Source organism: Leguminivora glycinivorella, chromosome 3 (genome assembly GCF_023078275.1).
Source record: "Leguminivora glycinivorella isolate SPB_JAAS2020 chromosome 3, LegGlyc_1.1, whole genome shotgun sequence".
NCBI classification, from domain to species: Eukaryota; Metazoa; Arthropoda; class Insecta; order Lepidoptera; family Tortricidae; genus Leguminivora; species Leguminivora glycinivorella.
In genome coordinates this window covers 11,620,269-11,648,064 of record NC_062973.1, presented here as the reverse complement: position 1 = coordinate 11,648,064, position 27,796 = coordinate 11,620,269, and the positions used below count along the sequence as shown (strand labels likewise).

Genomic DNA, 27,796 nt, shown 5'->3' with positions numbered 1-27,796 from the left:
TTATAAAGCAGCATATTTTACGAGAACATTTCGCAAGAGTATTGAATTTATCTGAGGGCAGTGCGAGTTTACAGAGCGAGAGATTGCGGCCAGTCCCGCCCGCGTTTCTGCTCCTGGCCGATCGTTCTCTTTGCTTATAAAGTGGAACGCTCAGGCAAACCAGTGTAATATTTTAACTGTAATACTAAAGAGCATACTACTGGTGAGTCTGAATGTTCTACTCTGTATGCGACTCGAAGAACACCCCTGGTTGCTGACAGCGGAATGCGATAACTAAACTGGGCTTTGGCGCCGTGGCATTTTGTCTAAGATAACTCCCAGGTAAACAGAACTGTTCGTTACATAGTGCATTACTGAAATAATGAAAAGCATATCGTAAAGAATGTATAGTCCATGAATTATAAACTTGTTCTGCCACTGGCCATAATCCAAGTTCTAATTATATCACGAATGTGCTAATGCTTTCAAATAGTTCAAAGTTGACACATTATCATGATTAATTTACGTTTTAAGTTTTCTACAGTAGGTATTTATGTTATTATGTTAATAAAGTACCCATATCACTGTATTCATAATATTGAGCCCACAGACGCATAAAGCGAAAAAAACAACGTTACTGATGTGTAAGTTTATTTATATCTCGGTTGCGTTTTTATTTTACAAAACGCTTGTCGCGTGTCCAATCGAAATACTCCCACACTCGCTCCGACGAGAGTTCAATATTAACTTGGAAAATAGAACAAGCCGATGCGACCAACGCAGCCTCACCAAAACTACCTTATGCTACTCCCATAGAATACAGTTTACGCTACAACTGTCTCTGAAATCAATTCGAAAGTACTCCGTATAAACTTAACGTCCTTAAGATTATACCCAATTGTTAATAACTGCATTGTTATTTGTTAGTGACAATGTAAGATATCTAAGGCGCGCCAAAATATGATAGGATGCTGGCCTGATTGGTATATATGTTTACTCCCAGCAGTGGCTTTATTACTTATATCGTTTTATGTGCCTATTCTTGCAAGGCCAAGGCTATTTAAAAACTCGTGGCTTCTTGTGTGTTTAAGCCGGCGATACACTACCGGTACTGATTAAATAATGACGCAAGCGTATTTTTCATGGCGGTCGGTTATCACACATTCTCTGAAACGTGCGCACCTACATAGCTGCTTATCGTGAACCGCTATAAGCTCCTCAAATAACTATTCTCGTAGTGCCTTGTCGCATAACGCATTTGCGAAAATTTTTTTGATCTGAATAAAAATCTATAGGGAAAAATCTTATGTTTTCCTTGAGAGAAGCAAACCTTACAATATCAGCTTCTAAAATACAATTACACATAAAGTTATAACAGATTCCCGGTCAGGTCAGCCCAACTCACTAATTAAAGTAAAAACATTAGTCACCTACTTAACTCGTCGATCGGAGAACTCCTTGCTTCTATTTTTCTCAATGCAAAGCAACGCGATTTACGCGATCGTTTGTGCGCTGATCTCAATATTGTTTCACCAACATTTATGCCTCTTCGTACGGCTCGTTACGCTCGATCTCGACACCGTTTAGTCTATTCAGTAAATGCCATGGCTGTTTCGAGACACTTATTGTCATTCGAAAGAACTTTGTCGATGCACAAAGGCCAAGGCGATAGGTAATCAAACGTTTTGTTGGAAATATACTAAAACCCACATTAAGCAAACATCTATGAAACAACTTGTGTTACTTGTGGTATGATTTCGAATATGCTAGATTGCTAGAGTCCTAGTTTAGACTATGTACGTCATTATGTACATTATGTTACGTGCCATCTCGTCTAATATGTTATTTACAACGCTTACCGCTATACATGCCAACCAGTGTAGTGTAATCTCCGTTTACCCAAGTTATTACAGTTCTATGGGATCAGGTTGTTACGTGGACCAACTCTAAGTTAAGACAATGAGTTTTGCACATTAGTTAGCGGTCAAATCCTTGCTTGAATGCTGCGCGCAAGGTTTCTCTACGCAGAAAAACTCTTAACTACACGCCTCTTTTACCATCTAGGAATATCTACCCATCTAAGCCAATGTTTCACAAGGTAGTTGTTAAAATAATGCATTTATTAAAAAGCCATTTGCGCATATAGCAGCGTACGATTCGAGAGAACGTACGTGACCCGTTCTCATCAGTTTCACCGGGCACTTTCAGCTTGGTAACGACGGCCGGGCCGCCGTTGCGACACTCCACCTCCTTTCCACTGAGGATCGTCGGTGTTAAGCCATCAAATTAGTCGCTACGTGTGCCATTCAAAATTTTAACAACACGGCAGATTTCTATTTTTGATGGACGGTAATTCAGTAATATTAAAACAATGAATGTTTTAAAAACATTACATGTAATGTTTTAAATGCTAACAACGGTTTTCTTATATTATTTTGAGAGTTTAAGTGTACAATTCAATCCAGTCATACAAAACAGTCAATATTTTGGTGACTATGGTGTGTGTGAGACCTCGTAACCATAACCTCATAATTAAAAATATATCTCAAATATCTCAATATCAGATACCGGCTGTAAGGTACCTAAATAAATTCAACCTTTAAAAACCATCCGCGAGGATTATGAATATCTTTACGTAAACTAATAGTTTTGTTAGCCTTTAGTGTCAATCTTGGATTGATAAGTACGTAAAGTTATCCGTGGCCGAGTTGTATCGTGGTCGTTACAATAGCGTGAGGCGTTAATTTGCCGAGGGAGTAATTCGGAACGGGGACATTGCGCGTACTCCAACGCTTCGCCGCCGGAGAGCGTTTGACCCATTTTGTGCGTAACACGGTATGGTACGAGGAATCGATGTTATAGCAGCCGAATCTCGAGGCCTCCACGGCGCTTCGCTGATCTGTGTCAGGGTCCTCCCCCGCGCGGTCCCTACGCCCTTTGCGCGCCCTCTTTACCGCCCGCCGGTAGTCACCGAGGGTCGACTCACTCGTAAAACTCCAGTGCTTACGCTTCCACCTTCCCTGGTCTCATTTAATCATTCAATGTTACCGCGGGTCACTGTACCGGTTAAGTATATTAACATATTACTTTTATAGTTTTGTTATTTACTAGAAAATTAATACATACCTTACCTACATACAGTACTGGACAAAATTCTTCATACACCGACATATAAAATAATCTTTCTATCATAAACATACAGACAATAACATATCAATGATCGTACAATTATTTTTTTACATGAGTATAAATATAAATATCAGTACTTTTGGCTCTGGACAAATTTGATCATACAGTAATTAAAATACGAATGAAATGCAATGTAGTAGTGTGTATGGCTGTCATCTGCTTTAGATATCGCTGATTGTCTCGGAGGAACATTTTATGTTAGAAACTGAAAGTATTTATCTAACCCAAGCTTTTTCCTGTGTGTCTAAAGAAGTAGGCAAAGTGGGTATAATTCAGAATGACATTTGATATTTTCTTTATTTTTCCAAAAACTTCCTTAAAAATTGGCTTGGATTGATTACATGAGACTATGTTAGCCATTCAAGCTATTCATTCCTATTAATCATAACAAACTCATGAGATATACATACTGGTATTATCTTTCAGCCATCGCCCGTCTGAATATATATGAAAAGATGACTGAAAGAAAATACTAGTATGTCTATTTCATGCGTTCGTTGTGATTCATAGGATTAAGTAGCTTCAATGGCTGACATAGTCTCATGTTATCAATCCTAGCCAAAATTTAAGGAAGTTTTTGGAAAAACAAAAAAAATATCAAATGTTATTCTGAATTATACCCACTTTGCCTACTTTAGTAGGCACACAGGAAAAAGCTTGGGTTAGATAAATACCTTCAGTTTGTACCTGAAAATGTTCCTCCGAGACAAGCAGCCATATCTAAAGCAGATGAAAGCCATACACACTAATACATTGCATTTCATTCGTATTTTAATTACTGTATTTATGATCAAATTTGTCCAGAGCCAAAAGTACTAATATTTATATTTATACCCATGTAAAACAATAATTGTACAATCATTGATATATTGTTGTCTGTATGTTGTACGCCATGAAATTGGCCAAAAGTTTTCAACACAACTGTGATGTTAAGTTTAAGGGTAGAGAAATTATGATAGAAAGTTTATTTTTTTATGTCGGTGTATGAAGAATTTTGTCCAGTACTGTATTATAAATACAAACGCTATACTGAACTAATGACTGAACTTAATAGTTTCTATAACCGTAAGTAGATCACCTAGTTAAAAACTGTTACAGCATTTTGTAACTTTTTGATTTATTGCCGTTATTATTGTAATACTATATTTAATGGGTTTTAACTATCGAATCTGGCCCCCACTACAAAGAAAAGTTGTCCACGCTTAAGGTCGATTCATTCACATTCAGAAGTTACTTTCAAGGGTTTTTATTTAGGCCAATCTAATGGGTGACCGACTTATTTTCTATTGTATCTCGTACAGTTCCTTGAAATTTTAATTTGTAAAAAAACACAACTAGAGAAAATTTGCTCAATTAGAATGGTTATCCAGTCATCCGAACGGAAACTAACCGATGTGTGAAAGTCGCATTACATCAATGAAAAGCCATTTCGTAACTTTGGATTCACATGGCTAGTCTGACTTAACAAACCAACACTTCCGCTGCATTCGATTTTCACCTAACGTTAGAAGGGTGGCGCGGTGGTCGAGCGAAGACCGACCTCCGCTTCGTCACCTTCGCGGCAGCCGGAGCCGGTGGCATTGTCGCCTCGACGCCAATAGGAAGCAACGCGGCCACAGATCGCTATTGGGCTTAAGGCCACTTTCAATGCACCATCTTTTACCTTGTGCCCCTTACCGCGCCGCATGACCCGAAACTGAGCGGCCGTAATGCTAAGACGAACGCACGTGTGGCTTCACGAGTTCACGCCCACCGACACTAAACGCCCAAACTTTAATCAAGCTTCATTCCACATCATTTCTAACACTTAAGCCCACTTTACATGACGACTAATGAAACTTATCCGTGACATAATTCATGATTTGCCATAGCATTCAAGGCATGATTAATAAAGGAGTCGGCGTGCCCCAATTTCTTGATATTATTCCAAACTATGAATCAACGCGTATGTGTAACATACAGTAATGCTCCCTGACAAACAATGATTAACGCATTGTTAAGATTTTGGAAACTAGAACGGGGGCGTCAAATCCAAGGTCGCGGACGTACATCGCTGAACAAATTTATTTTATACCTATTTAACGCTAACTTCAAATATTGAACTCCACCTTGAATACATACATCATAAACAAACAACCTCGTAAATGACATATGTTTTACTTCATCCTACTCAAACCTGCAAAGCTAAATAAAAATCAGACCTTTGTCTTACAAAGTTGATTCACAAACTTTATTAAGAAAAATTGGAAAATGTTTTAGTAAATTAGAGGGAAACTAGTAATAGCATTGATTCCAAGTTAATTATAAATGTTAGTACATTACAATATGTTAACACAGTTCGCATGCGAAGACCGAAAGTGTGCGTTCGCCTCGTTGTGTGCGGCCTCAACCGAGTTTTGTCGATGCTTTCCCGAGCGGCGAACCGGGTCGCGTGCTCGATGTCGCTGCTGTGCTGACGCCGCTGCTGCGCTTGCGTTGTTAGGCTTGCTACACACTTAGCGGGGTGGCACATTCGGCATACCACTAGACCTGTTTAATTTACCTCTACTGCTAAACCTTTTCAGTCCAAGTCAGTCCTTATAGGCGCTGACGATACGTGCACGACAATCGCGAGCGTATTAAGATGTGCCAGGGTCAACGGACAATCTATATGAAATAACATATACCTATTATACCTACAATAAATCATCTTAGTTGAACATCATTTCATCCTTTGAACAAAATGTAGGTAATCTCTCATTGATATCAGCGAATAAAAGCTACCTTAAACATGGAGTTACAATTACATGATTATTTTTTACCGTTTTTAATTCAACATCAAAAGGGCATGTATGTAAGGAAACAGACATTTAAGCGATACGGAACTCAGCGCGAGCGTTGAAGAATTCAGTAAATAATGCTGGGACTAGGACACTGCATGACAAGTACTGCTGTAAATGGGAAAATTAAAGACTTTAAAGGTGGAAACTAGGGATTGCAATCCAGCAGCATTTTCAATCCAGCTGGATTTTTGCTGGATCGGCGCCAATCCAGCTGGATCCAGCGCGGATCCAGCAGGTAGAAAAAATGTCAAAAAAAAAATACATTTTGCTATACTATAGGGCTGTTATTACTAAACTTATTTGAAATAGTTAAAGTAAGGATGAAAACGCGCAATTTTTAAGCATAATTTATTAAAAAAAATTTAAAACGGTTCTCTTATTTTTCTCCGAAAATTGTATGACCGAATATCACTTCCCAGCGCACGTTTCGCGGAATTTTATTCCGCCGAATGTTCATTTCCCAAATTATCATATTGTTTTTTTTTTTTATTTGCCAACCTTGCATTTACCTACCAACTTAATGTTTGGCCGTTTTTAGGGTTTTTTAAAAGGCCTTTTTTTAAAAACCAAACTTTCATGTTATCTAATGTTTTACTTGACGTAATAATATACAACTAGTTGTTTATTGTTATACACCAAATGTTGTATTGAACACCGACAATATCTATGGCGTATTTCCAAAAATATGCAATAATGTCTCCTATGAACTTCTAAATTTATTGACAGGGATGCAATTACGTATTTTACTTACGTATATATTTTTTTAAATAGTTACCTACTTACTTTTTTTACAAGAATATTGTTTAATTTATTGTTATTACATTTTAAAACTTTTTTCCGGTTGTTCACGGTCAACCTAACACGCTCCTCCTGGTTTCGCTCGTCGTCGTCCCTAACTGGACTCTGTCATATATGATTATACTGCCAACATAGTCCGTGAACAGAAAACTGCTACCTTGCTCCCTCCTAACCTAACAGGGAAAAAAACTTGAAATTTATTTGTAAAAAGTTGGCATTAATTTTCTAACCATTTTTAATCCTTATAGCAATCTACATAAATAAAAAATGGCATTAAAAGTGTAACAACGATGAAGCGAAGGTACTACAATAAGTAGGTACGTTAATAATGCTATCAACATTTTGGCACAACATTTGGGCATTCACTAGTTCACATTGAAAATTACTAACTTACTTACTAGTACTTAGTTTTACTTACTTAATATTTATGAAAAAATAAGCCTCTAAGTAGGTATAATTATACTTAGACAAACATCAATCAATATTCTGATCTAAACATAAGTTGAATCTTAAAAGAAAATTTGCGGTAACAGTAAATAATTAAATACTATAAATACATTTCGAGATCTTCAGTAGTTATAATGCAGTGTCAAACTACTTTATTACGTTTTTGAAAAAAAAAATAACACAATTGTAGCGAAATAGAATTATTTTGTGCTAAGCGGCCACGGGCTCTACGCGGGAACGCGGAACCGTTTTAAACATGACGTAAAATAAGTTAATTACGCATTTTATTGCAATTTTTTTTATTTGCGGATCCGCAGCGCTGGATCCAGCGCTGGCTGCTGGATCCAGCAGACCGAAAAATGCGCTGGATCCAGCTGGATTGCTGGATGCTGGATCCAGCAATTGCAATCCCTAGTGGAAACCCATTACACCATATCATGCTATGACCGTGCTATGAACGTGTCAGGCACGGAATGTAACGCGACACGGATGGCTATGCCCACTACAACGTGTCCACATCATTTCATATCCGGGCATAACGAGTTAAGTGACCGTAGTGTCCGCGTATCATCCCCGTAGCATAGACGAGTATAGTGACCGTAGTGTCCGCGTATCATCCCCGTAGCATAGGCGAGTATAGTGACTGAAAGAAGTATGACAACGCGTGTATAACGTGCTTCAAACGGTCACCATACGCGGTTATACCCCGTTTGACCGCCTGCACGCACCGTTCTATCACCGTTGCGTGCCATTCACGGAGCGTTTCGACACCGGCAAAATATCCTCGCCGACAATATTTGACGGTCCGTGCATGGCACGCTACGGGTATGATCGGTGATGGAACGGGCTAGTATGCATAGCCTCATACTTTGTAATACAAAGAATATTTTTTTGTCTGACACGTTCATAGCACGGTCATAGCATGATATGGTGTAATGGGTTTCCACCTTAAGACAAACTACTGCAAACATTTACTACTACTACAGTAGCACATTAGAATAAGTATTTCTTTTGTCTCAACCGCAAATGAGTATGACCTTTAGACAGTGTGACATAGAATTAAATATAATCGACAGTAACGACCCTCGCATGTGCTCCAGGAAGTAGGGTCATGCAAATTTATATTAGGCCGAAGTCAAGGTCTTGCCAATCGTTTTGGTCGTCTCTAGTTATTCATATGGTAATAAAACTTGAGGTCGAAATGATTCGGCCTTATTCGTTAACGAATGACGCTCACATTGAGGATGAGAAGAAATATGCGTAGATAGCGCACCTCAGCTACTAGAATTTGCAGCAGTTGATATCTGTTTGCATATTAATAGTGAAACAATGTGGAACACGTTGCAGGGCCTCGCCGGCCCAGTTTCTTGTTTGAGTTATAAATCAATCTGTCCCAGTTAGATTAGCGTTTCCACGCGCTGCTTCGATCGGTGTCTTTGCTTTCGAATAGGCAATTGCTTAATGTGATGCCGTTTGATGCAGTGTGTTGTAGTGTAGCCATAGAGCACTTAATGGAGCACGTGGAGCAATTTACATACACTTGTATAAAACTCTTCGCTCGTGTGGGTTGCTTATCATTTACTTTTGCGATATAAATTCGTAGCAATTTTACAAATCCTCCATACAGAAATAAATGTCTATTTTAGCCAATTACTACTGTAATTTAAACTTTAATTTTCATCTCATTGCAACTGCAGTATAAAATTTAACAAATAATAGCGTTTAACGGTCTTGTGAGGCTTTGTTACCGTTTCTTGGTACGGTACGGAGTCTTTGACAGAGTCTATGAGTCTGATTGGGTGCGCCCACCTAGCCGTCACGTGCGTTTGGCCCACTGTTGCATAATCGTCTCGCAGCCGCTGACACTGCTCTTTGTATTTAAAACATGTTAAACAGGGACGGTGCCGTATCAAATTTGTATCAGACATGACTATTCTTACTAGTTATGCCTTACGTAGTCATTTCTCAATTAAACTTTACATTTGCATGACTTATAACCGATATCTCTGCCAGCTACATAATATGAGCAGGTGCGTTATATTTTTTCACGAAATAAGTAGTGTTTTTGCCGAGACACCTTGTTCGTGATCGTGATGTAAGCCAGTTAGTGATTTATGTCAAGCCCTGCTGCTTCCGACCTTACTCAAAAGATACCATTCAAATTCGCTTTGTAGTTAACATATTTAGCTTCACGATAAATATTATGTACATCTTATTAGTATAATACTTCCGCATAATGAAATAATACGTACATATTAGAAGACAAAACGTTTACTAAATAATTTACAATTTCTACTCTAGCATAAGATATTTTTATTCCTTTTACTATTCTTACATTCCGACGCTCACACTTGTTGCACAAAAAATGTGTGGGTGTAATATTTTTAACGGGCAAGCGGATCGTATTCAGTTAGTGAATTGGTCCGTCCGTCCTCGGCCTCGCGTTTGCTTCCGCGTAGCAGCTTATCCTCGCTCCGAAGTGCCCATGATATACGAGTAGCTCGCCCCAACCTTGATCCTAGGCCTCCCCGCAACCTTCCCAGCCGTGTGCCGTCCTTTAATTGTAGATACTTATTAACACATTATCAACCTTTTCGTTTCCTTTCTAGGTATAACCAACAAACTGGACGCTCAGCTTGGTTGAAGTACGTAAACGATTTCAGTTCTTTTTTATTTTAATTACAATTTTATCGTTTGCGAATTGATGTCGAAGCTGGCGACTGCAGCTGCAGCGGTCGTGAAGCGAGGTCTCAGCGCACCACTCCAGCAGCAACCCTAGTATAGCTTAACCTCGCAGTTCGTAACAACTAAGTGTAGCCAAGGGTCTCAATTGTACTGGTTTTGCCTGAGGCGATACGTCCGGTAAGAATAACTGCCCAGAACACATCCATTCTTTTATACATCAAGATTTTCAGCGCTACGTCGCTCGATACTGACATTGAGAGCCCCATTTCCTCTATGATTATATTAAAGTGAAAGATACCAATTTATAACGCGCCACAATGGTATGCACACAAAGCCAGGAGTCGCAAACGGGCTTTACAACAAAGAGCGATATGTCATTCTGAGTTTTAATTCTTGTAGTCTGGTCGTGGTCACAATACAATTTCCGTTTACATTTTTCTTGCATTTAGGCAACAAATTAAGATTCAGATTATAATAAATAATTTATTAATCGATTAGCTATCAAATACGAATTTGTAGTTCGTTATTGAATGGCCATGTAATATAAAACTTGTCCTAAAGTGGAAAACAATGGAGAATCCATTTGCACGTTCCATTTTTTTGCATTACCGCCTGTGGGTACGATTTGGATCCATGCCAAGGGTTCAGTGGATCTGGGAGTGATATCCAGTGTCTATTTGAACCCCAGACGATAAGTACACTACAGTCAAACTGAGAAAATAATTTGATTCCCATTCACATGTCTGCCTCATAGAGTCGTCTGCAAATGCGCAAAATTTATAATTAGAATCAAATAGCATGAACTTCAATATACTGACATATTCTCTGTACCGCACATTGATTATTTTATCTCTCAATGTCAAACCGATAACGACATTGTAGTAAATATATATCACATTGTTTTCACCTCGCGACTGCCGTATGATTTTTAATCCGTTATATTTAACTAAGAGCTTGGTTTATTATTTCCTATTGACAAAAACTCATCGGGTTAGTTTTGCGTTGTTGTTTACGAGATGGGCCTATTTCCTGTTTTCGCAAAATTTATAAATTTTCCTATAGTCACCTTGACGCTGATAAATGGTCTTGTTACATGTAGCTCCAATGACATTTTTTCTATGACGGATGGCCATTGCTTGCATGCCACATTTACAATTGTTCCTGCTGTTTATTCACTTCTGTACTTAAACGTTTCCTCGTTCCATCTTTATCAATTAGCTGTCTATCTCTCTCTTATCGTGATAATTATCGTCAACTCAACTAGTATTACTTGTAGAATACATTATTTGTATGGGCTTTTATGTACCGATGGAATTAATTACAATAAGTTATACACGTGAATGGTAATGATTGTTGCGCGGGTCACCTTGCGCGTCCCCGTGCATCTCGGACGAATAGAGGTGGTTTTTAGTTCCGCGTTCGCTTGCACGCATCCGCGGCCTATGCGAATGCGAACTGGCGCGCTGGATACGGAGTATACGGACATACCATGACGAGCCTATAGAGTAGGCCTAGGCCTAGCAGACTTCTACTTCATCCTCAGTAATTATGATGAAATTATAAAATTACAAGTGTTTATGAGTAGCATGACTCTCTTTAAAACAGTGTAAATGGTGTAATACCTACCGGTAACATGTTTATGCATTTCTTGTAGACTCAACTGTAATTTGTACAGATAGTAGACGGTCTAGTGTGCCTTTTCATATTCATATAAGTATATATTTAAAATGTTACAGTGCCGTATCTTCTTATTCATAAATGTCATAATGAAACATGCTAACTTATAAAAATGTAAACGGTAAGAGAGGTTTATGATGTCTTTTCCGAGGGTAAACTAGGAGAAATGAGATCGCATTTTGTTTCGAGCTGATCCCCCAACATTGTGGGTGTAGATCGTTTGTGGCTCTCTCCCTCCTATACGCTGTTCCTGTCCCTCTCTGTGCCCGACGTTAACATAGCTATTATAGGAACATAAACTCTCAGCTTTACCTTCCCAACTCGTTTGCATATCTCGCTAAAGGGCGAATCCTGCGTAGTAACCTCGTACGCTGTTTTGTTGAACTTTACTCTTACCATACTATGTTCTTTATTACAAAGAATAGTTGTGATACAGTTTTATTGATAAAACGTGATTTATTCTAGATTTCTGTAAACTTATTGTAGACTTTTGACTGTAACTTTGGCAATGTGGCATTGGGACTATTGCGAGATATTAATCAGAATTAAGGACGTGTAAATACCTACATTATCGTTCAAACATACTCGGATTTCTCGTATGAGTGGATATAAATTACTCAGTATAAACAGATTTTACCACGCATTTAAATGAAACAGCTAATAAGAAGTTGTCATGGGAGAGTCGAACGTTCTTTGGTGTTTAAGTCCGCGGTAATGTTTGTTTCTCTTCCATGTAAACGTGGTATTGTTGGCTTTGACATTGAGTGCTTATTGTTGTTACACATTACGAACTTCGAGACGATGACGATCGCCGCAGCCTTGGCGTATAGTATGTTTGATTATTCTGCACGTCACACCTACAATTTGCGCTGTATTTAAGTACTGTACGGTACCGACGTATTTCTGGCTACAGAATAAATTTGTCATGTGCTTTATGTTTATGTTACATAACATAATAGAATATCGTCATATAAATACACTATACAGAATATGCTGCTTAGGTATAGTAGGCACTGTGTTGTTCCTAAAATGTTACTCCTATAACGGAACGGTTTTATGATAGGTATTAGGTATGTATTCTTCATCTGCTGATTGTACCTACGCCTTTCACAGTTTACAATACATACAAAAACATAAACAACACATAAGTTTGCGTGTAGTGAATCTGTCTTCATAATGTTGAATTCAACTAATAAATGTGTAAAGCGAGCCACCTACCTGTAGGTCCAGAGCCACCAGAATTTGTAACGTGATATCTTTAGGTATAGGTAGATGTACTTATGCAGTTTCAAATAACTGCATCAAGTAGTCTAAAAACATTTCCGAGTGAACTCTTGTCTAAGTAGGGTTGTATGTAGTTGTAACTGTTGTAAGTTATTTTCATGCACATATAGTTAACTTAACTACAAGTATTTTAATATGATCTTAATAATACAAGGATAACAAATGTATGTGAATTATATTAGTGCAAATTGTTATTTTCATGAACACGATTTAAAATTAGCAAATCACAATGATCATAATCATTTGTTTTTGTGTCTAAACAGTCTCATCCAGTTTGAGTTGAGAGCCCTAAGCGGGTCGTCCGCAGGGCGTCTGAGTCATCATGCAAGTCGTTGCCGTTAAGAGGGCATTGCTCAGCTGCGCTCCCCTTGGCTCGCCCGACGCTGCACTCTGTAAAGAACAAACTCGCTTCAATGCGGCCAGGACGCTCATTGTTCTACGTCCTTACGATTCGATTGTCTTTCGCGGCCGCCATTTTATTATTGATTGCAAATTAATAGCGATGACCATCGTGTACCAGCCTTTTTAGGCCAGACGCACTATAAAAGCATTAATCTATTGACGACGTGACTTAATCCTCATTACAATACTCAATCAAACTATAAGCTCTTTCAATGCTACAACTAAAGTGGTTTGATATTTCTGCTTATTCAAATGAATATGTAGTTAGTAGACGCTGAGTGGGTTTAAATTTAGAAGAGGATGGGCGCAGGTCGGATGACATCTATAATAAGATCACGAGAGACCGATGATACGTACCTACCATCGGCTGAGATTGCCCAAGCTTCCACGGGTTGTTGACTTTACCAAACGCACTCTTAGGTCAGACGCGACTGAAACAATAATAGTACTGGAATACTTCACTAACAGAGTCTGTCTTTAGAAATACGGTTTTATATCAAATATGATAAGTTCACTATCATAATCTTGAATAAGCTAGAATTTTGGCGTGATGCGCGGAGCACTTTGAGAATGTCGTAAATATTCCTTCATTCTTAAAAAAATATCATCCATCTTCAGAATCAATTCGTTAGCTCAAAATATAACTTAATTGGAAATAATCGTTTTCGTCACTGGTATCTTTTTCATCCTTTTTTTGCTTCCGTCGGGGTGGTCCCGCTGGTGGGTGGTCGACCACAAGAACGGCTACTTTTCTCATCAATTGATTTTTTATACTTACGGATTTACGAATTTGTTACAGCAATTTACTAATCATAATAGTCGTTTTATGGTCTCGGAAACCCGTTATGTATTCGTATAACCGCAGTATTGAGGGCACCTATTTCCTTGATCAACATCTTGCGCAATATCTTATTTCGCAGTCATCGCTGAAAGGCAAACAAGACTTATTCTATTCTAGTACATTCAGATAACCGAGTCCAGATAACATCATTTGAAAACGTTTTGCAGTCAGTCGGGCACAATGGCGCTATCTAGTGTAGGCTAACAAAGCCAAAGATGAGTAGCTATGATATTGTTAATCACATAATCGCCATAGGTGCGGTTAGCCTGAAACGAATGTAGGTCGGGCCGCTCCATTTGCCACAGTGGCAAATTGTTGATCGTCCTCGGAATGCGCGTGCAATATCTTATCTATCTGTGTAATCCGGCGCTGTGCCCCATCCCCATCCGATATTGTCATCGAGGCAATTCGGGCGGCCTCGCGGGCGTTACGATCTAGTTGCGCGAGGCACCGTAAGCCTCGTTTAACTCTGAACTCAACACTTTTTCGGGGTTAATGGGCCTCACGAAAGGACTGAACATTTGACAGGTCACGCGTTAGCGATTCCGTGGATTTTTAATTGCGCTTCTGCGCATTTATAATCTAGCAAATTGTAATACACAGCAAAAGAAGTTTATGATATTTGTAATGCACAAAAGTACACCATTATATTAAGTTCTTTATGAAATCCCACTTACCTACATTGGGCTCTTCTATTTTAGGCCCTTCAGATCACCTTGTTCTGGCTATGCTTTGTGCGTTTGCGTTAAGGTGGCGGACAAGATTATGTACCTTTATGAATATAACATTTTTGAAATGGTACAGCGATCGCATCACTCCGCAGATCTCGCAATACCGCCGCCGCTCAAGACTCGTCTCTCCATCGGCGCTGTCTGTTTCTGGGTCGCACCGATTAATTCGCTTACCCTACTTTTGTTCACTGCTGTAACACTTTTATATGTTTGACATAATTTTACCGCTCGAACGTGTTACCGAGTAATTGCATTTACTTTATACGTATTTATACCTAGTAGCTTATCGGCGATTTCGATTAAACGGAATCGCACCACCATCAATGTCAGTTTTCAACTAGGAATCCTACAATGTTGGATGTTTAGGCCGCTATGCCCGCTATCCTGAATAATGTGTAAGTCACAAATGAACTGTACATGTTTTATTAAAAACTTATCAATATATAGGGTCTTGATTAGTCTTGAAAAAATTATCCAATGTAAGCTTAATATAAACTCGTTGCAAATTCGTTAACCCGCACTCGTTTCAAATGTAGATAATACATCATTAATTTGATTATTTCTTGATAAAATTTTAATTTGGCTGAATATTTACATAGTTTTAAAATAATATTATAGGTAAATTAAACTAAATAAACCTAAAATTATTCTAAAATTTGGCTGATGGATTAATTATAACTAACTTATTGTATAAATTGCCTATTGTTTTGCTTTTAATGTAAGTAAAACTCGATTCGCTTTCATTATAACTGGGATAGGGCAATCAACATCTATCTACATGATAGATAGAGCGACTTTCCTCCGCTTGACAAAGAGACTCTTTGTTAAGATGAATATAAGACTGTCGCAGGATGTGGTCGCCGGTCGAGGTTCCTCGGAGCATTGTGCCTCCTCGCATCACACACTGCAGTGACAGCGGTACGGCCTACTACGAACGGATGCGGTGCTGGTCGTGCGGTGATGAAACTGACACAGATTCTAAAACGCGTATTTGGTAATCGAACTCCAACGTGAAAGTCGCACAGGGCACTCGCGTACAATACACGTCCCACTTCATACATATCACTACATTTTTGACGACACCGAAACCCAAAAGCTTTTACAGTCATTGTTAACGCACGTATAGGTCATACCAAAATGTGCTCGCGTCCCAGTTTTTGGGAGCGAAACTCGATCGTTGATTGGCTTATATCAAGCGTTGCTACATTTTCGCCTTGCATTGAATTCCATGAGAAGTTGCAGGTATTGCCTTTCGGCCACTAGGTCATTCGCAAACTAATAGTTATCGCCTTTATATTTATACCGAACACAAAGGCAATTTAATTTCTTTGTGCGTAAGCGGGTCGTCGTTTGCGGAAAATGACTTTATTTTGCATCGCACAATGTATTGCTATCTAAGTAATGCTATATTTATAGTTACTGTATTTGCAAACATTTATACTGACATACCTGTAATACATACAATGTTATTTACAAAACCAACTCATTTATCAATGAAATCAGGTCCTGTGTAGTAAGTACAAAGTGTACAAAGATAGAAAATGAACACTAAAATAAGTACGTAAGGTGTTATTAGGGGCATTGCAATTTCTTAGATATCATACTGTGCGAAATATTAGGTCAAGCAAAATATTATATGGCATACCAAAAAACTTAAAAAAGCAACTTAACTTCACGTTCGTATTAGAGTACCGCACACACGGCTCCGGGGGTGCGAATTATTCAGCCGAAATGCCCTCGTGCTGAATATCCTTGATAGCCTATTTGCTAGATGTGTCTTGTGTTGAATGGTCCTAATTGACATTGAATGATATAACATGAAGTAATGTGTTATGTATGGTTGTTGCAGGCTCGGCGCGGGCAGCGAGTGCGGCGGCGGAGGGTCGGGCGGCGGCGGCGCGCCCGCTCCGCAGTCGGCGCGCGTGTCCTCGAACGTCGCCGGCGGCATGGCGGTCAGCCGCGTGCCCAGCCCGCTGCACGACGGGAACACGCCCGTCGCCGAGAACTGGTGCTTCACACAGGTACGTGCCAACATCCACATCACAAACAGATTGCCATATGTCTGTGTATTCATATTATGTGTCGTACCGGTCTCTTTAAGGGGCAATCAGTCTGCCGGACAATGGCCAGCCAGTTACAACTTACAAGTAAAAAGAGACCCTGCCGCCGAACAGGCCTTTGCCACCCAGCGGAGTGATCGTCACTGGGCACCTTTAGATTGTTTCGCGTTTTAAATGACAACGAAAATGTCTTTCAAATATGTAAGTGCATACACGATGAGTCACGTACCACGTCATTTATTTCAGACTATTATTAGATTAACTTGTACTATTAAATATATACCCACCGCGCATGATTTAGAGACATGGTAGCACCATTAGCGACGCGAATTTTGGGTAAAGACAGGGGGCAAAGGCAAACACATTACGTTGATTGTGTTGTGGCCGGACCCTTGTTGATTTTTACGTCAGTCCTGTGTCCAAAAACCACACTGCGTTCGATTGTATGCAAATGCATGTATGTTAGCACTTCATCAGCGACACATACCGTGTATGGCCACGTTGCGTTGACCGTCCAAATTAAATTCTGAATCGATGTCGATATTTTTTGTTTAGTTATTTCATAAATAATGAGAACATATAACAAGTTTTTGTTATACAAAATAAATTGTTTTTTAGTTGATTAAGATAGGTATCTAAGTAACTCCTCAGAAATGCGTTAGTTATAACTAATATAAAGGCAAACTCGCTTACCCATTTACAACACATGCAAAGGTAAAGTTAAAATTAAAAGTAATTATGTCATAAGCAAAGTCAACCTCGAACGACCATCGAAATAGACTCCCGGTGGGAACATCAAGCGGAGTGATCGTAAAACTTGCTCTACACCCAACGCCGTAAACATAGCCGCGGAGACGACACGGTGATAATATTGTTGATGCGCATTATCTTTGAACTTGAAATGTACCAACGATGATGTGTAAACCAACAAGGAAATATAATAACACTTCCTTCTTCGCGCAAGTACGTTACGTTACGTGTTCAATAATGGAATCTTTATGATGGCTCGCTCACGTTGCGAAAAGACTCTGTGGCTCAACGTGACGATCGACACGATCTTACAAAATAAAAAGTAAACCTTACATTATTACGAAATATAGGTGTATAAAAGATGATTCTGGGAAGATTCTGACTGATGATGAAAGCATAAAAGAACGATGGAAGGAATATTTTGAAAAGTTGATGAATGAAGAAAATGAATGGAATGGTGTGCTTGAAAATCCACCATTGAATCTGGGCCTTGTTAGGGAGATTAGTGTGGAAGAAGTGAAAATGGCTGTAAGAAATATGAAGAATGGAAAAGCCGTGGGCCCAGATGGAATACCAGTTGAAGTATGGAAGTTGTTGAGTGCGGATGGATGGAAATGGCTGAGTGTATTCTTCGGTAAGTTGTTGCATGAGGAACGCATACCTGACGAGTGGTGCAGTAGTACGTTGGTACCAATATTTAAAAACAAAGGAGACGTCCAAAATTGCAATAATTATCGAGGAATAAAGCTCATGTCACATACCATGAAGGTCTGGGAGAGGATAATAGAGAGAAGAATGAGAGAAGAGTGTGAAATAACGCAAAATCAATTCGGATTTATGCCCGGTCGAGGTACGACAGATGCCATTTTCGCCTTACGCCAACTGTGCGAAAAGTACAGACGCGCGCATAAAAATCTGCACATGGTTTTTGTCGACCTGGAAAAGGCTTACGATCGGGTTCCCCGTGAGGTTTTGTGGTGGGCCTTGAAAGAGAAAGGTATGCCTGAGAAGTATGTAGAGCTAATCCGTGCTATGTACAGATCATCTTGTACGCGTGTTCGATCCGCTGCTGGAACTACTGACAGCATCGGTGTGGCTGTGGGTTTGCACCAGGGCTCGGCATTGAGCCCATACCTCTTCGTGCTTATAATGGACGCTCTGACGTCGGACATGCAGGAAGAGGCGCCCTGGTGCATGCTCTTTGCCGACGACATCGTGCTTGTCGGAGAAGAGGGACTCGAGGTACAAGGCAGGTTAGCGAAGTGGCAACAGAGGCTGGAAAATGTTGGCTTGAAGATTAGTAGATCCAGAACAGAGTATCTTTACCCCTGTTGCCATGACACTAGATGGCGAAATATTGCCTACCTGCTCGGATTTCAAGTACCTAGGTTCCCTCATTCAGGGAGATGGCGAGATCGACAGAGCAGTTCAGCACAGGATTAACGCAGGATGGATGAAATGGCGACAGGTTACAGGCACAACCTGCGATCCCCGAATGCCTCTCAGGCTGAAGGGGAAAATTTATAAATCAGTTATCCGACCTGTCGTTCTGTATGGAAGTGAGTGCTGGGCCACCAAGACGAATGATGAGAGAAGACTGCATGTGAATGAAATGAGAATGTTGCGATGGATGTGTGGTGTGACAAGACTGGATAAGATACGGAATGAGTATATAAGAGGAAGCCTGAAAGTAGCGCCAGTGACAGAGAAATTGAGAGGAAGCAGGTTAGCATGGTATGGGCATGTAATGCGGAGGGATGAAAGCAATGTTATAAAACGAGTGGTAAATATGAAAGTGGATGGATACAATGATAGTGGAAGGCCTAAGAAAAGATGGATGGAATGTGTGAACAACGATATGAGAGTGAAAAGTATTAGTATGGAAATGACGGCTGATAGAGAGAAATGGAGGAAGATGATCTGCTGCGCCGACCCCAAATAATGGGAAAAGGGCAAGGGAATGATGATGAGGTATTAATAGAGTACTCCAGGCGTGATGGCTAATAATTCATATGACTTTTACGACACGTAATTCAACAAGTATGCTTGGGTGGGCATAATAACTGCGGAGGGCTCAAACGTGCCGACAGAGGCATTTACGCAAATGTTTGTTCCGGCACACATTCGAGATTCTCGCGGTTCGGCGGTTACGTCGCACGTTGCGCGTCACTAATACGTAGGATGGTCTAATTTGATTTTACTGTGAATACATCTTGCAGTCGATGCAGTGTAACCCTTGCTAGGTATATGTGACTCGGATCGATGGTTTCAGTTCTCTAGCTAGACTGTGGCAACTCTCGAAACAATTGGGGCGACCGTTTACTTCCGACGACATAGTTACCGACCTGGTATTACCTTTTTGATGCTTTTTGCCCAAAAATCTATTTGATTCGCGAACGATAACGGTCTTCTCCGCATTATGCTCGACGAGGCGGCACGTACACTTATTAAGGTCTTCGCTCTAGCTTGGTTCAATTTCGGCTGGTTGATCATCACTTTGTTGACCGTTATTAACGGAATAAAGTTTTATATATTTCGCACAATATTATTTAGTTTGTATAAACCTTATTGAACATACAGCCTCAAACTATCATCATGTGAATTACAAGTAGGAAATCGTAAAGTTCTTGAGCCACTTTTACAAGTACATTTCATTGTTTCCGCAGAATAGATACGGCAGTCGAGGTTGGAGCATCCATGGCTGACCGTTGAGACAATTGCTAGACACTAGACTCAATTCATCTCTTTATATCATTTAATGGTTACGCGTTATTATCCGAGTGGGTGGCTATTATTGATCGTAGAAACAATGAGCGCTTCAGTGTATGGCCCTGAAACGCAACCTTAGACCTGGTACATGTTATGTCGGAAGGTTTTATATAACCACAGACACATGTACAGATAATGGCTATTGACTGATGTCAGAACGAATCACCTTGGTGCCTGCAGACAGCTCACCACCGATGTAAATACGTATAGCGGCTAGCTGAAGCCCTGAAACGTGGCTCGCGGAAGTGTGACGCGTCGAACACGTGACGCGCTCAAGGAGAAAACTTTTAGCCGGGAAAAGATAACATATGCTATCTGTACACTAATAAATCATATCGACAAGCCCAAATTATTATATTTAACGGAAAAGTTTTGTGATAAATAATAAATGTTTACCTTCAAGTTGTGTAACGACGTATTACCACAGAATATATAGTACATAAATAATATAATAATAGTAGTTTATCCATTCCACCCTATGTAAATTTAAATAATTATATTTTTACCTACTATTAATTACATCAGCAAAGTTATGTAACTTGTTAATCTTATTAAAGTACTTATTCGACACCATCTCAATGAGATAAGCGTCAGTCAATAATCGATTAACTTGCCTATAGAAGAGAGAAAGCCGGAGACAAAATTTCTAATTTAGACGCCCGTAATTGTTGTCTAAGTTGGAAAGTTACCTGTCGGCATAGGAATTTGGGGCTTGCGTTTTCCAAATGAAACTTACCTATAAAGATAGTTCTACTTTGCCGATGAAAGCGTCATAGAGAAAAAAGTAGGCGGTGGGTACGTTTAAATGACAGTCTGCTAGTTAGGTATGGGCATAGATAAAAAGAAGGAAACTTCCCTGTTCTCATGTTAGAATAGTAATCTGGCGATAAATCTGTCCACGTCTGCCGTATAAGGCGGCCGGACGAGTTGGAATCTGCAAATGGGCGTTATCTGCGAGTCCGCAAACGCGGGGATGATGCGGGCGGCCTTGGAGCGGGTCGGCGACCGGGCGAAGACCCCAACAGCACCGCAAGCCCGCAAGCAGCCAACGGTCGAGGGCAACGACCACGCCGCAGCCCGCGACCAATTCTCACCTATTCCTCCTGACCTTCACCTTGCTCCAAGCCTCCACCCGGATCCGGCCGGGCCCCAGCCCGTCACCTTACGAAACGCTCTAAATCCTCTATAAAACTTTCTGCTTGAGGTGTTTTTCTGTTAAGTAGGTAGGTATGCACCCGGCCTTAAAACTAGACAAATGACAAGCCTTTATTTATAAAAAGCGAATTAAGAAGCATTTGACATCTGTATGTGACATATGTCACTAAAATAGTAGCCTTTCTATTTATATTTTGGTTCGGTATCAATATCGCTCAAACCCGAGGAAAAGCCACCGTTTGGCTATAATAGCAATTTAACCATGTAGTTATGACCGCACGCGCCCCGCATACAAAAGCGATACCAAGTATTCGACGAGACTCGCGAACAAAGGACAATATCCAGCAAATAGCTTTACGATCCATTTTAAATGATTTATTATGTTGATATAGACGGTACATCTCACTCGGAGGCGTGTTCGATACGTCAACATCAACATTGAATCTACCCACATACATGCGTTTTATGTATTTGCCTATGAAAGGGACCTTAGTATTACCAAGCCTCAAAATGCCAATTTACTCAACTTTTGCAAGTGTAAATAACAGCGACTTATATTCGTTTGGTTAAAGTTAGCATATTACAGCCTACTAATGGTTGCCTTTGTTATTGTTACAGGTCAAAGTGGTGAAATTCAGTTACATGTGGACAATAAACAATTTTAGTTTTTGTAGAGAAGAGATGGGTGAAGTGTTAAAATCATCGACATTCTCAGCCGGTGCTAGTGATAAGTTAAAGTGGTGTCTCCGTGTTAACCCTAAAGGACTCGACGAAGAGAGCAAAGACTACTTATCGTTATATCTATTATTAGTGTCGTGTAATAAATCAGAAGTCCGAGCAAAGTTCAAGTTTTCAATATTAAACGCGAAGCGGGAAGAGACGAAGGCGATGGAGTCACAGCGTGCATACAGATTTGTTCAAGGCAAAGACTGGGGGTTCAAAAAGTTCATTAGAAGGTGAGTCATACCTTATAATTTCATTCAACATTTTCAGGTTATACCTTATGCCTATATTTTTTTTAGCATTAGAAATAACTCCGCTGAGTAAACATGACGATTTATATATTTGTACTTTATGCGGAATAATGTTTTAGCTACCTTATTTATTTTTTCATAACGTTCGTTTTATCTGATTTTGATTTATAAATGCATGAAAAACCACTATTATGTAAGACCTGTATATACGCTTGTTTGATACAAATAAATATTTCATTCATTCATTCATTCATTCATTCATGCTTACTCCTGCGGTCTTCTTTCTAATCTTAAAAAAAGTATAACTTAGGTTAGTACTGTATTTAAACAATGTTTATCTTAAAGATACATATTGAATTTGTTCATTATGTTGAGTCGGTGCCTACCTATTAAGAGGTAAATGTTAGAATCTTGAATCAAAATGCTCATTTATTTTTGTCTTTGCACGGGTGCCACATTTAAACAAAATCTTAACCGTTTTAACAAGCACTTCAGATTTGATCTCTGAAGCATTTTGTGAGAAAATTAAAATGATGTATGTGGTTTAAGGATGTCAGATTGTATCATATCCCACGACCTGACCGGTGTCGTGTACCACGCCACTTTATTTTAGACTAAACTGTATTTATTTATATTACTTGCTGAGCGCAGGTGAGTTTTGTGTCCACCTTGTCCAATGTAACTGTGATCTCAGACTGTTCCGATATTTGTAGATAATGCATGTTAATGAACCTGAGTAGTCTTGTTGGACTCGCATACAAAATTATCATTTTTAGGGTTCCGTAGTCAACTAGGAACCCTTATAGTTTCGCCATGTCTGTCTGTCCGTCCGTCCGTCCGTCCGTCCGTCCGTCCGTCCGTCCGTCCGCGGATAATCTCAGTAACCGTTAGCACTAGAAAACTGAAATTTGGTACCAATATGTATATCAATCACGCCAACAAAGTGCAAAAATAAAAAATGGAAAAAAATGTTTTATTAGGGTAACCCCCCTACATGTAAAGTGGGGGCTGATATTTTTTTTCATTCCAACCCCAACGTGTGATATATTGTTGGATAGGTATTTAAAAATGAATAAGGGTTTACTAAGATCGTTTTTTGATAATATTTATATTTTCGGAAATAATCGCTCCTAAAGGAAAAAAAAGTGCGTCCCCCCCCTCTAACTTTTGAACCATAGGTTTAAAAAATATGAAAAAAATCACAAAAGTAGAACTTTATAAAGACTTTCTAGGAAAATTGTTTTGAACTTGATAGGTTCAGTAGTTTTTGAGAAAAATAAGGGAAACTACGGAACCCTACACTGAGCGTGGCCCGACACGCTCTTGGCCGATTTTTATTTCTACTGTGGCGAATAAATGCTAGCTCTGTATTAAAGTTCTGTTTACAAACCGGTGCATTACAAACGCTATCATGCATGGATTTGCTGCAAATGCGAGCAGGAAACGTATGAACTCGCACTTATCGCTAATCAATGTGTAAACAAACATGCCCGCGATGGGAATGCTTGGTGCTGTCAGTAAAACGTGCGTGGAGTGCATCGACGTCGACGTTGGCACTCGACAGACCATAGCCGGCGCACATTAAACCGTTTAAACACTCACAGATACGACTTATCTGGCTAGAGCCCTGTCCTGTCCGCTTATTAGATGTGACTGTTCGGTACACAAACATTAATATTTTTTATTATGATATTGGATACCTTTAAATATAATTTCAAACGATGCAAGTCACTAGCCAAAAGCATTTCTGGCAGTGCTACCGTGTTCTTAACGCAAACTAAAAACTGTTCTCGTATGATCGTGATCAGTGGAAACGGCCAATGACGTAAACAAACCACTTCACCACCTCACAAATGTTACTCAATGATGTATCATCTTGTTAAGATCGAGTATTATTATATTACTATTAATAATAATTAACTAACCATAAATATCTAAAGTGCTGGCCACGTCTGTAAGCGAAGGTTTTAGTGGCAATATTGTGCCAACGAGATTGGCGCCATCTTCTAACGCAGCTTTTATTCATACAGAATATAATATCAAAGTCGATGTTTTATTGTTGCGACACGATTACCTTTTAAAAGCCCACGTGCAGCGGCATGTTCACCGATAGTATTTTCTTTATTACTTGTTAGTTGATTATTATAATGACTTTATCCAACCATAAACATCATGTTACACATAGAGCAGTCTTTATCAGATATATGCATATAATAATATATTAGTTAACTAAAGGTGTCTGTACAAATACATGGTATGTATTTCTTACGTTATTGTTGAGACATGACTCCATTATAGTGTCGATAATTTTAATGGTATAGATAGACATACGTAATTAATTAAAGTGTGATAGCACTCAACACACCACTTGTGCACTAACTTGGTCTTAGTCGCAGTCCTTAAAACCGGACAGCTGAGGGCGTTGACTTCGTAAGTCTTCCGGTTTCACCTATCACTCGAACAAAAACAACGCAATTCAATAGCGATTCACTCCTGCTGCGATACTTTAGTATTTCTTCCATGGAAGGCAGATTAACGAACGACGTACGTACTCGCCAGAATGTTTTATTCATGCTTACTTGTAATCACCATTTAAATGTTTGCACCGTTTTAATTAGCCTGTAATATTAACAGAAAAAATAATCTGCCTCGCTCAGAATCAATCAATTACAATACAAGTTTAGATAGATAGATAGATAGATTTTTATTGGTATTAATCATACACTGTCAGTTTACAATCATAAATTACAAAGAAAATAACAATTCATTACAGTCACATTAAATGTTCATAAATTAATTAACAAATAATATTGTTGAAATTATATAACACAAAATTAAAACATACAATTCTGGCCGTAGGTAGGTACTGTAATACGTAAACCTATTGAGAGAAGCTCCGCGTTTCTCGCCAGTGGTTCCATACAAAATTGCTTTCCGAACATGCCGCGATCGATTTTGCATAGAACCGCCTCGCCGCCTGTGAGACATACCGATGTGGGGTTAGTTTCTGTACCTATTATGTGCTGACCTAGTAGACATCGAATACTGTTTATTTTTGACGAAACGGCGATACGACGCATGCGAAATCAAACCTTATCGATATGGAAGTATGAGACGCGACGGCGACGATCGCGCGACGGTCGCGCGACCGTCGTCCACGCAAGACACGGCGTCAGAAATAAATCACCGGATCTGTCAAAATTATCAATATTTTGCGCCCATTCAACTCAAACTAAATCATAACATGTATTATTCTCAATTTCAGAGATTTCCTACTAGACGAAGCGAATGGACTCCTACCAGAAGACAAGTTAACGATATTCTGCGAAGTGTCAGTAGTCGCGGATAGCATAAACATCAGCGGGCAGAGCAACGTGGTGCAGTTTAAAGTGCCGGAGTGCCGGCTATCGGACGACCTGGGCGCGCTGTTCGACAACGAGCGGTTCTCTGACGTCACATTAGCGGTCGGAGGCAGGGAGTTCCAGGCGCATAAAGCGATATTAGCAGGTAAAACTCTCATTCATTCACAATTTTAAATAATATAATCCACTTCACTACGTATCAATTGAACAGACTAGTCGCAAAACCTTTGCAACAGGGTTTGCGATTGTGACTAGTCAGTTCTCGTCTCATGTGTTCTTTATCAGCATGAATTTTGTCACGGCCTCGGTACGCAATACAGTTTTGTGTACGCTCTAGTGACTACAATGGCTACATAACATAGGTTACCTACTTAAAAAGTTGACCCGGCACAGTAATGGAAAACAATATTTAACCTTAAGGTTAATTACAATTATGTATCCATTCGTATATCTACAGATAACAATATTCAGCATAAAAATACTAAAAGAAATGAGTTTGGCAATTACAACGAGAATTTGATAAACGTGAACATACCCAGTTAGCACTAATAACTCGCAGCGGGTGTAAACGATAACAATAATGTCACAAAACTCACAAACGCGGTTAGGAGCTCAGAATTTCCGCTCAGTTTTTCCTCTCCTAATACAAATACAACGCAATTCTGGTTTGTTGTTTTGACGTATGACGCATTCGGCTATATCCCGAAGGACTCGTGCCATATTCTTATCGCTGTTATTGACCCCAATTTCTTTGAATTTTTTGTTTCCTATTTGATTGTTAGTTTAAATAGTACATTACATCAGAGGCCGGGAAAATGAGGATTTCCGGCCAAGTAGGTATATACGGCCGAGCGAGCGTGCGAGCGAGGCCGGATAGGGATACGAGGCCGGGAATCCGTTTTCACGCCGAGGCATGTATAGTGCTTTTCGGGGTATTACTCTTTGTGCCTGTGTAGCCTGTGTGGTGACGGGTTAAGAATTTCACCACCCCCTTTCTTCCCGTGGGTGTCTTATTTGCCAAGAGTGGCACTGAAGCTTTAGTAGTTTCATGTGCTCTGCTCTGCTTACCCCTTTATGGGATACAGGCGTGATTGTATGTATGTATGTATGTATTACTCTTTGTATATAACTTTAAAAATATACCTAAAAGTCAGGTGTACAAATCAGGGCACCCAGCTGCCTAGATTCCAGTCACTAGGGCTTGCTCTCAAATTAGTGTACTAGAAAGTTTGAAACTAGAGCAAATTACAGCTGCACCCAAAAAAGTAAAAAAAAAGTGGGACGGTACTCGCCGCTTGCACTTTTCTAGTCCGCTTCGTCATAAAAGATACTTTTAGATAACAATAACTGTTTCTAAGTGGCACATTCGTCAGTTTTGGACCGCCGGACAATGCGAGACATATAACAGTACCTGGATATCTAATATCCCCTATTGTAAACTTTGGTGGAAGGGGGAACCGCCTCGCGCGAGCGGAAAAGGGTGCACGGAATATAGGTATTTTTCCTTTAAAAGTAAACCAAATGGCCGATGAGATAATTATGTAACCGTTACGTTACCGACATATTGGAATTAGTCTTTATTGAAAACCAAAAACTAGAAAACTGGTAGTCAAATTTTTGTGTATAATAAAAAACGAAACTAAGTTATACAACTCAATCTAAATTACAGATGAAAATCTATTTACCAATTAGTTGACCGGCGTAGAATTTTGTTAATTAATAACGTTGGACATGGTAGAACGGAAAAGTTACGTCAGGTCTTAGAGCTGTAATACGATGAAAGAAGAAATTTATTGCAACCGATTTCTAAAAATAAATTATGTTTATTTAAATGTTTAAATTCCTTTTAATTTTTTTAAAGATTTAGTAGG

General features: G+C 39.5%; 1 protein-coding gene across 5 annotated transcripts in view; it reads left to right on the top strand.

Annotated features, from left to right (window-relative positions):
* LOC125242660 (protein roadkill) overlaps nt 1–27,796 on the top strand; it is an 88,712-nt gene that overhangs the window by 53,890 nt on the left and 7,026 nt on the right. For 3 of the 5 annotated variants that reach the window (XM_048151507.1, XM_048151506.1, XM_048151510.1), the window contains 3 exons: nt 16,705–16,876; nt 22,208–22,545; nt 25,829–26,070. In XM_048151507.1, the coding sequence (XP_048007464.1) occupies nt 16,802–16,876; nt 22,208–22,545; nt 25,829–26,070 (655 nt within the window). In that variant the 5' untranslated portion in view covers nt 16,705–16,801. Of the gene's footprint in view, nt 1–9,844; nt 9,881–16,704; nt 16,877–22,207; nt 22,546–25,828; nt 26,071–27,796 lie in introns of all 5 variants that reach the window. The other 2 variants (XM_048151508.1, XM_048151505.1) reach the window with 1 other exon arrangement.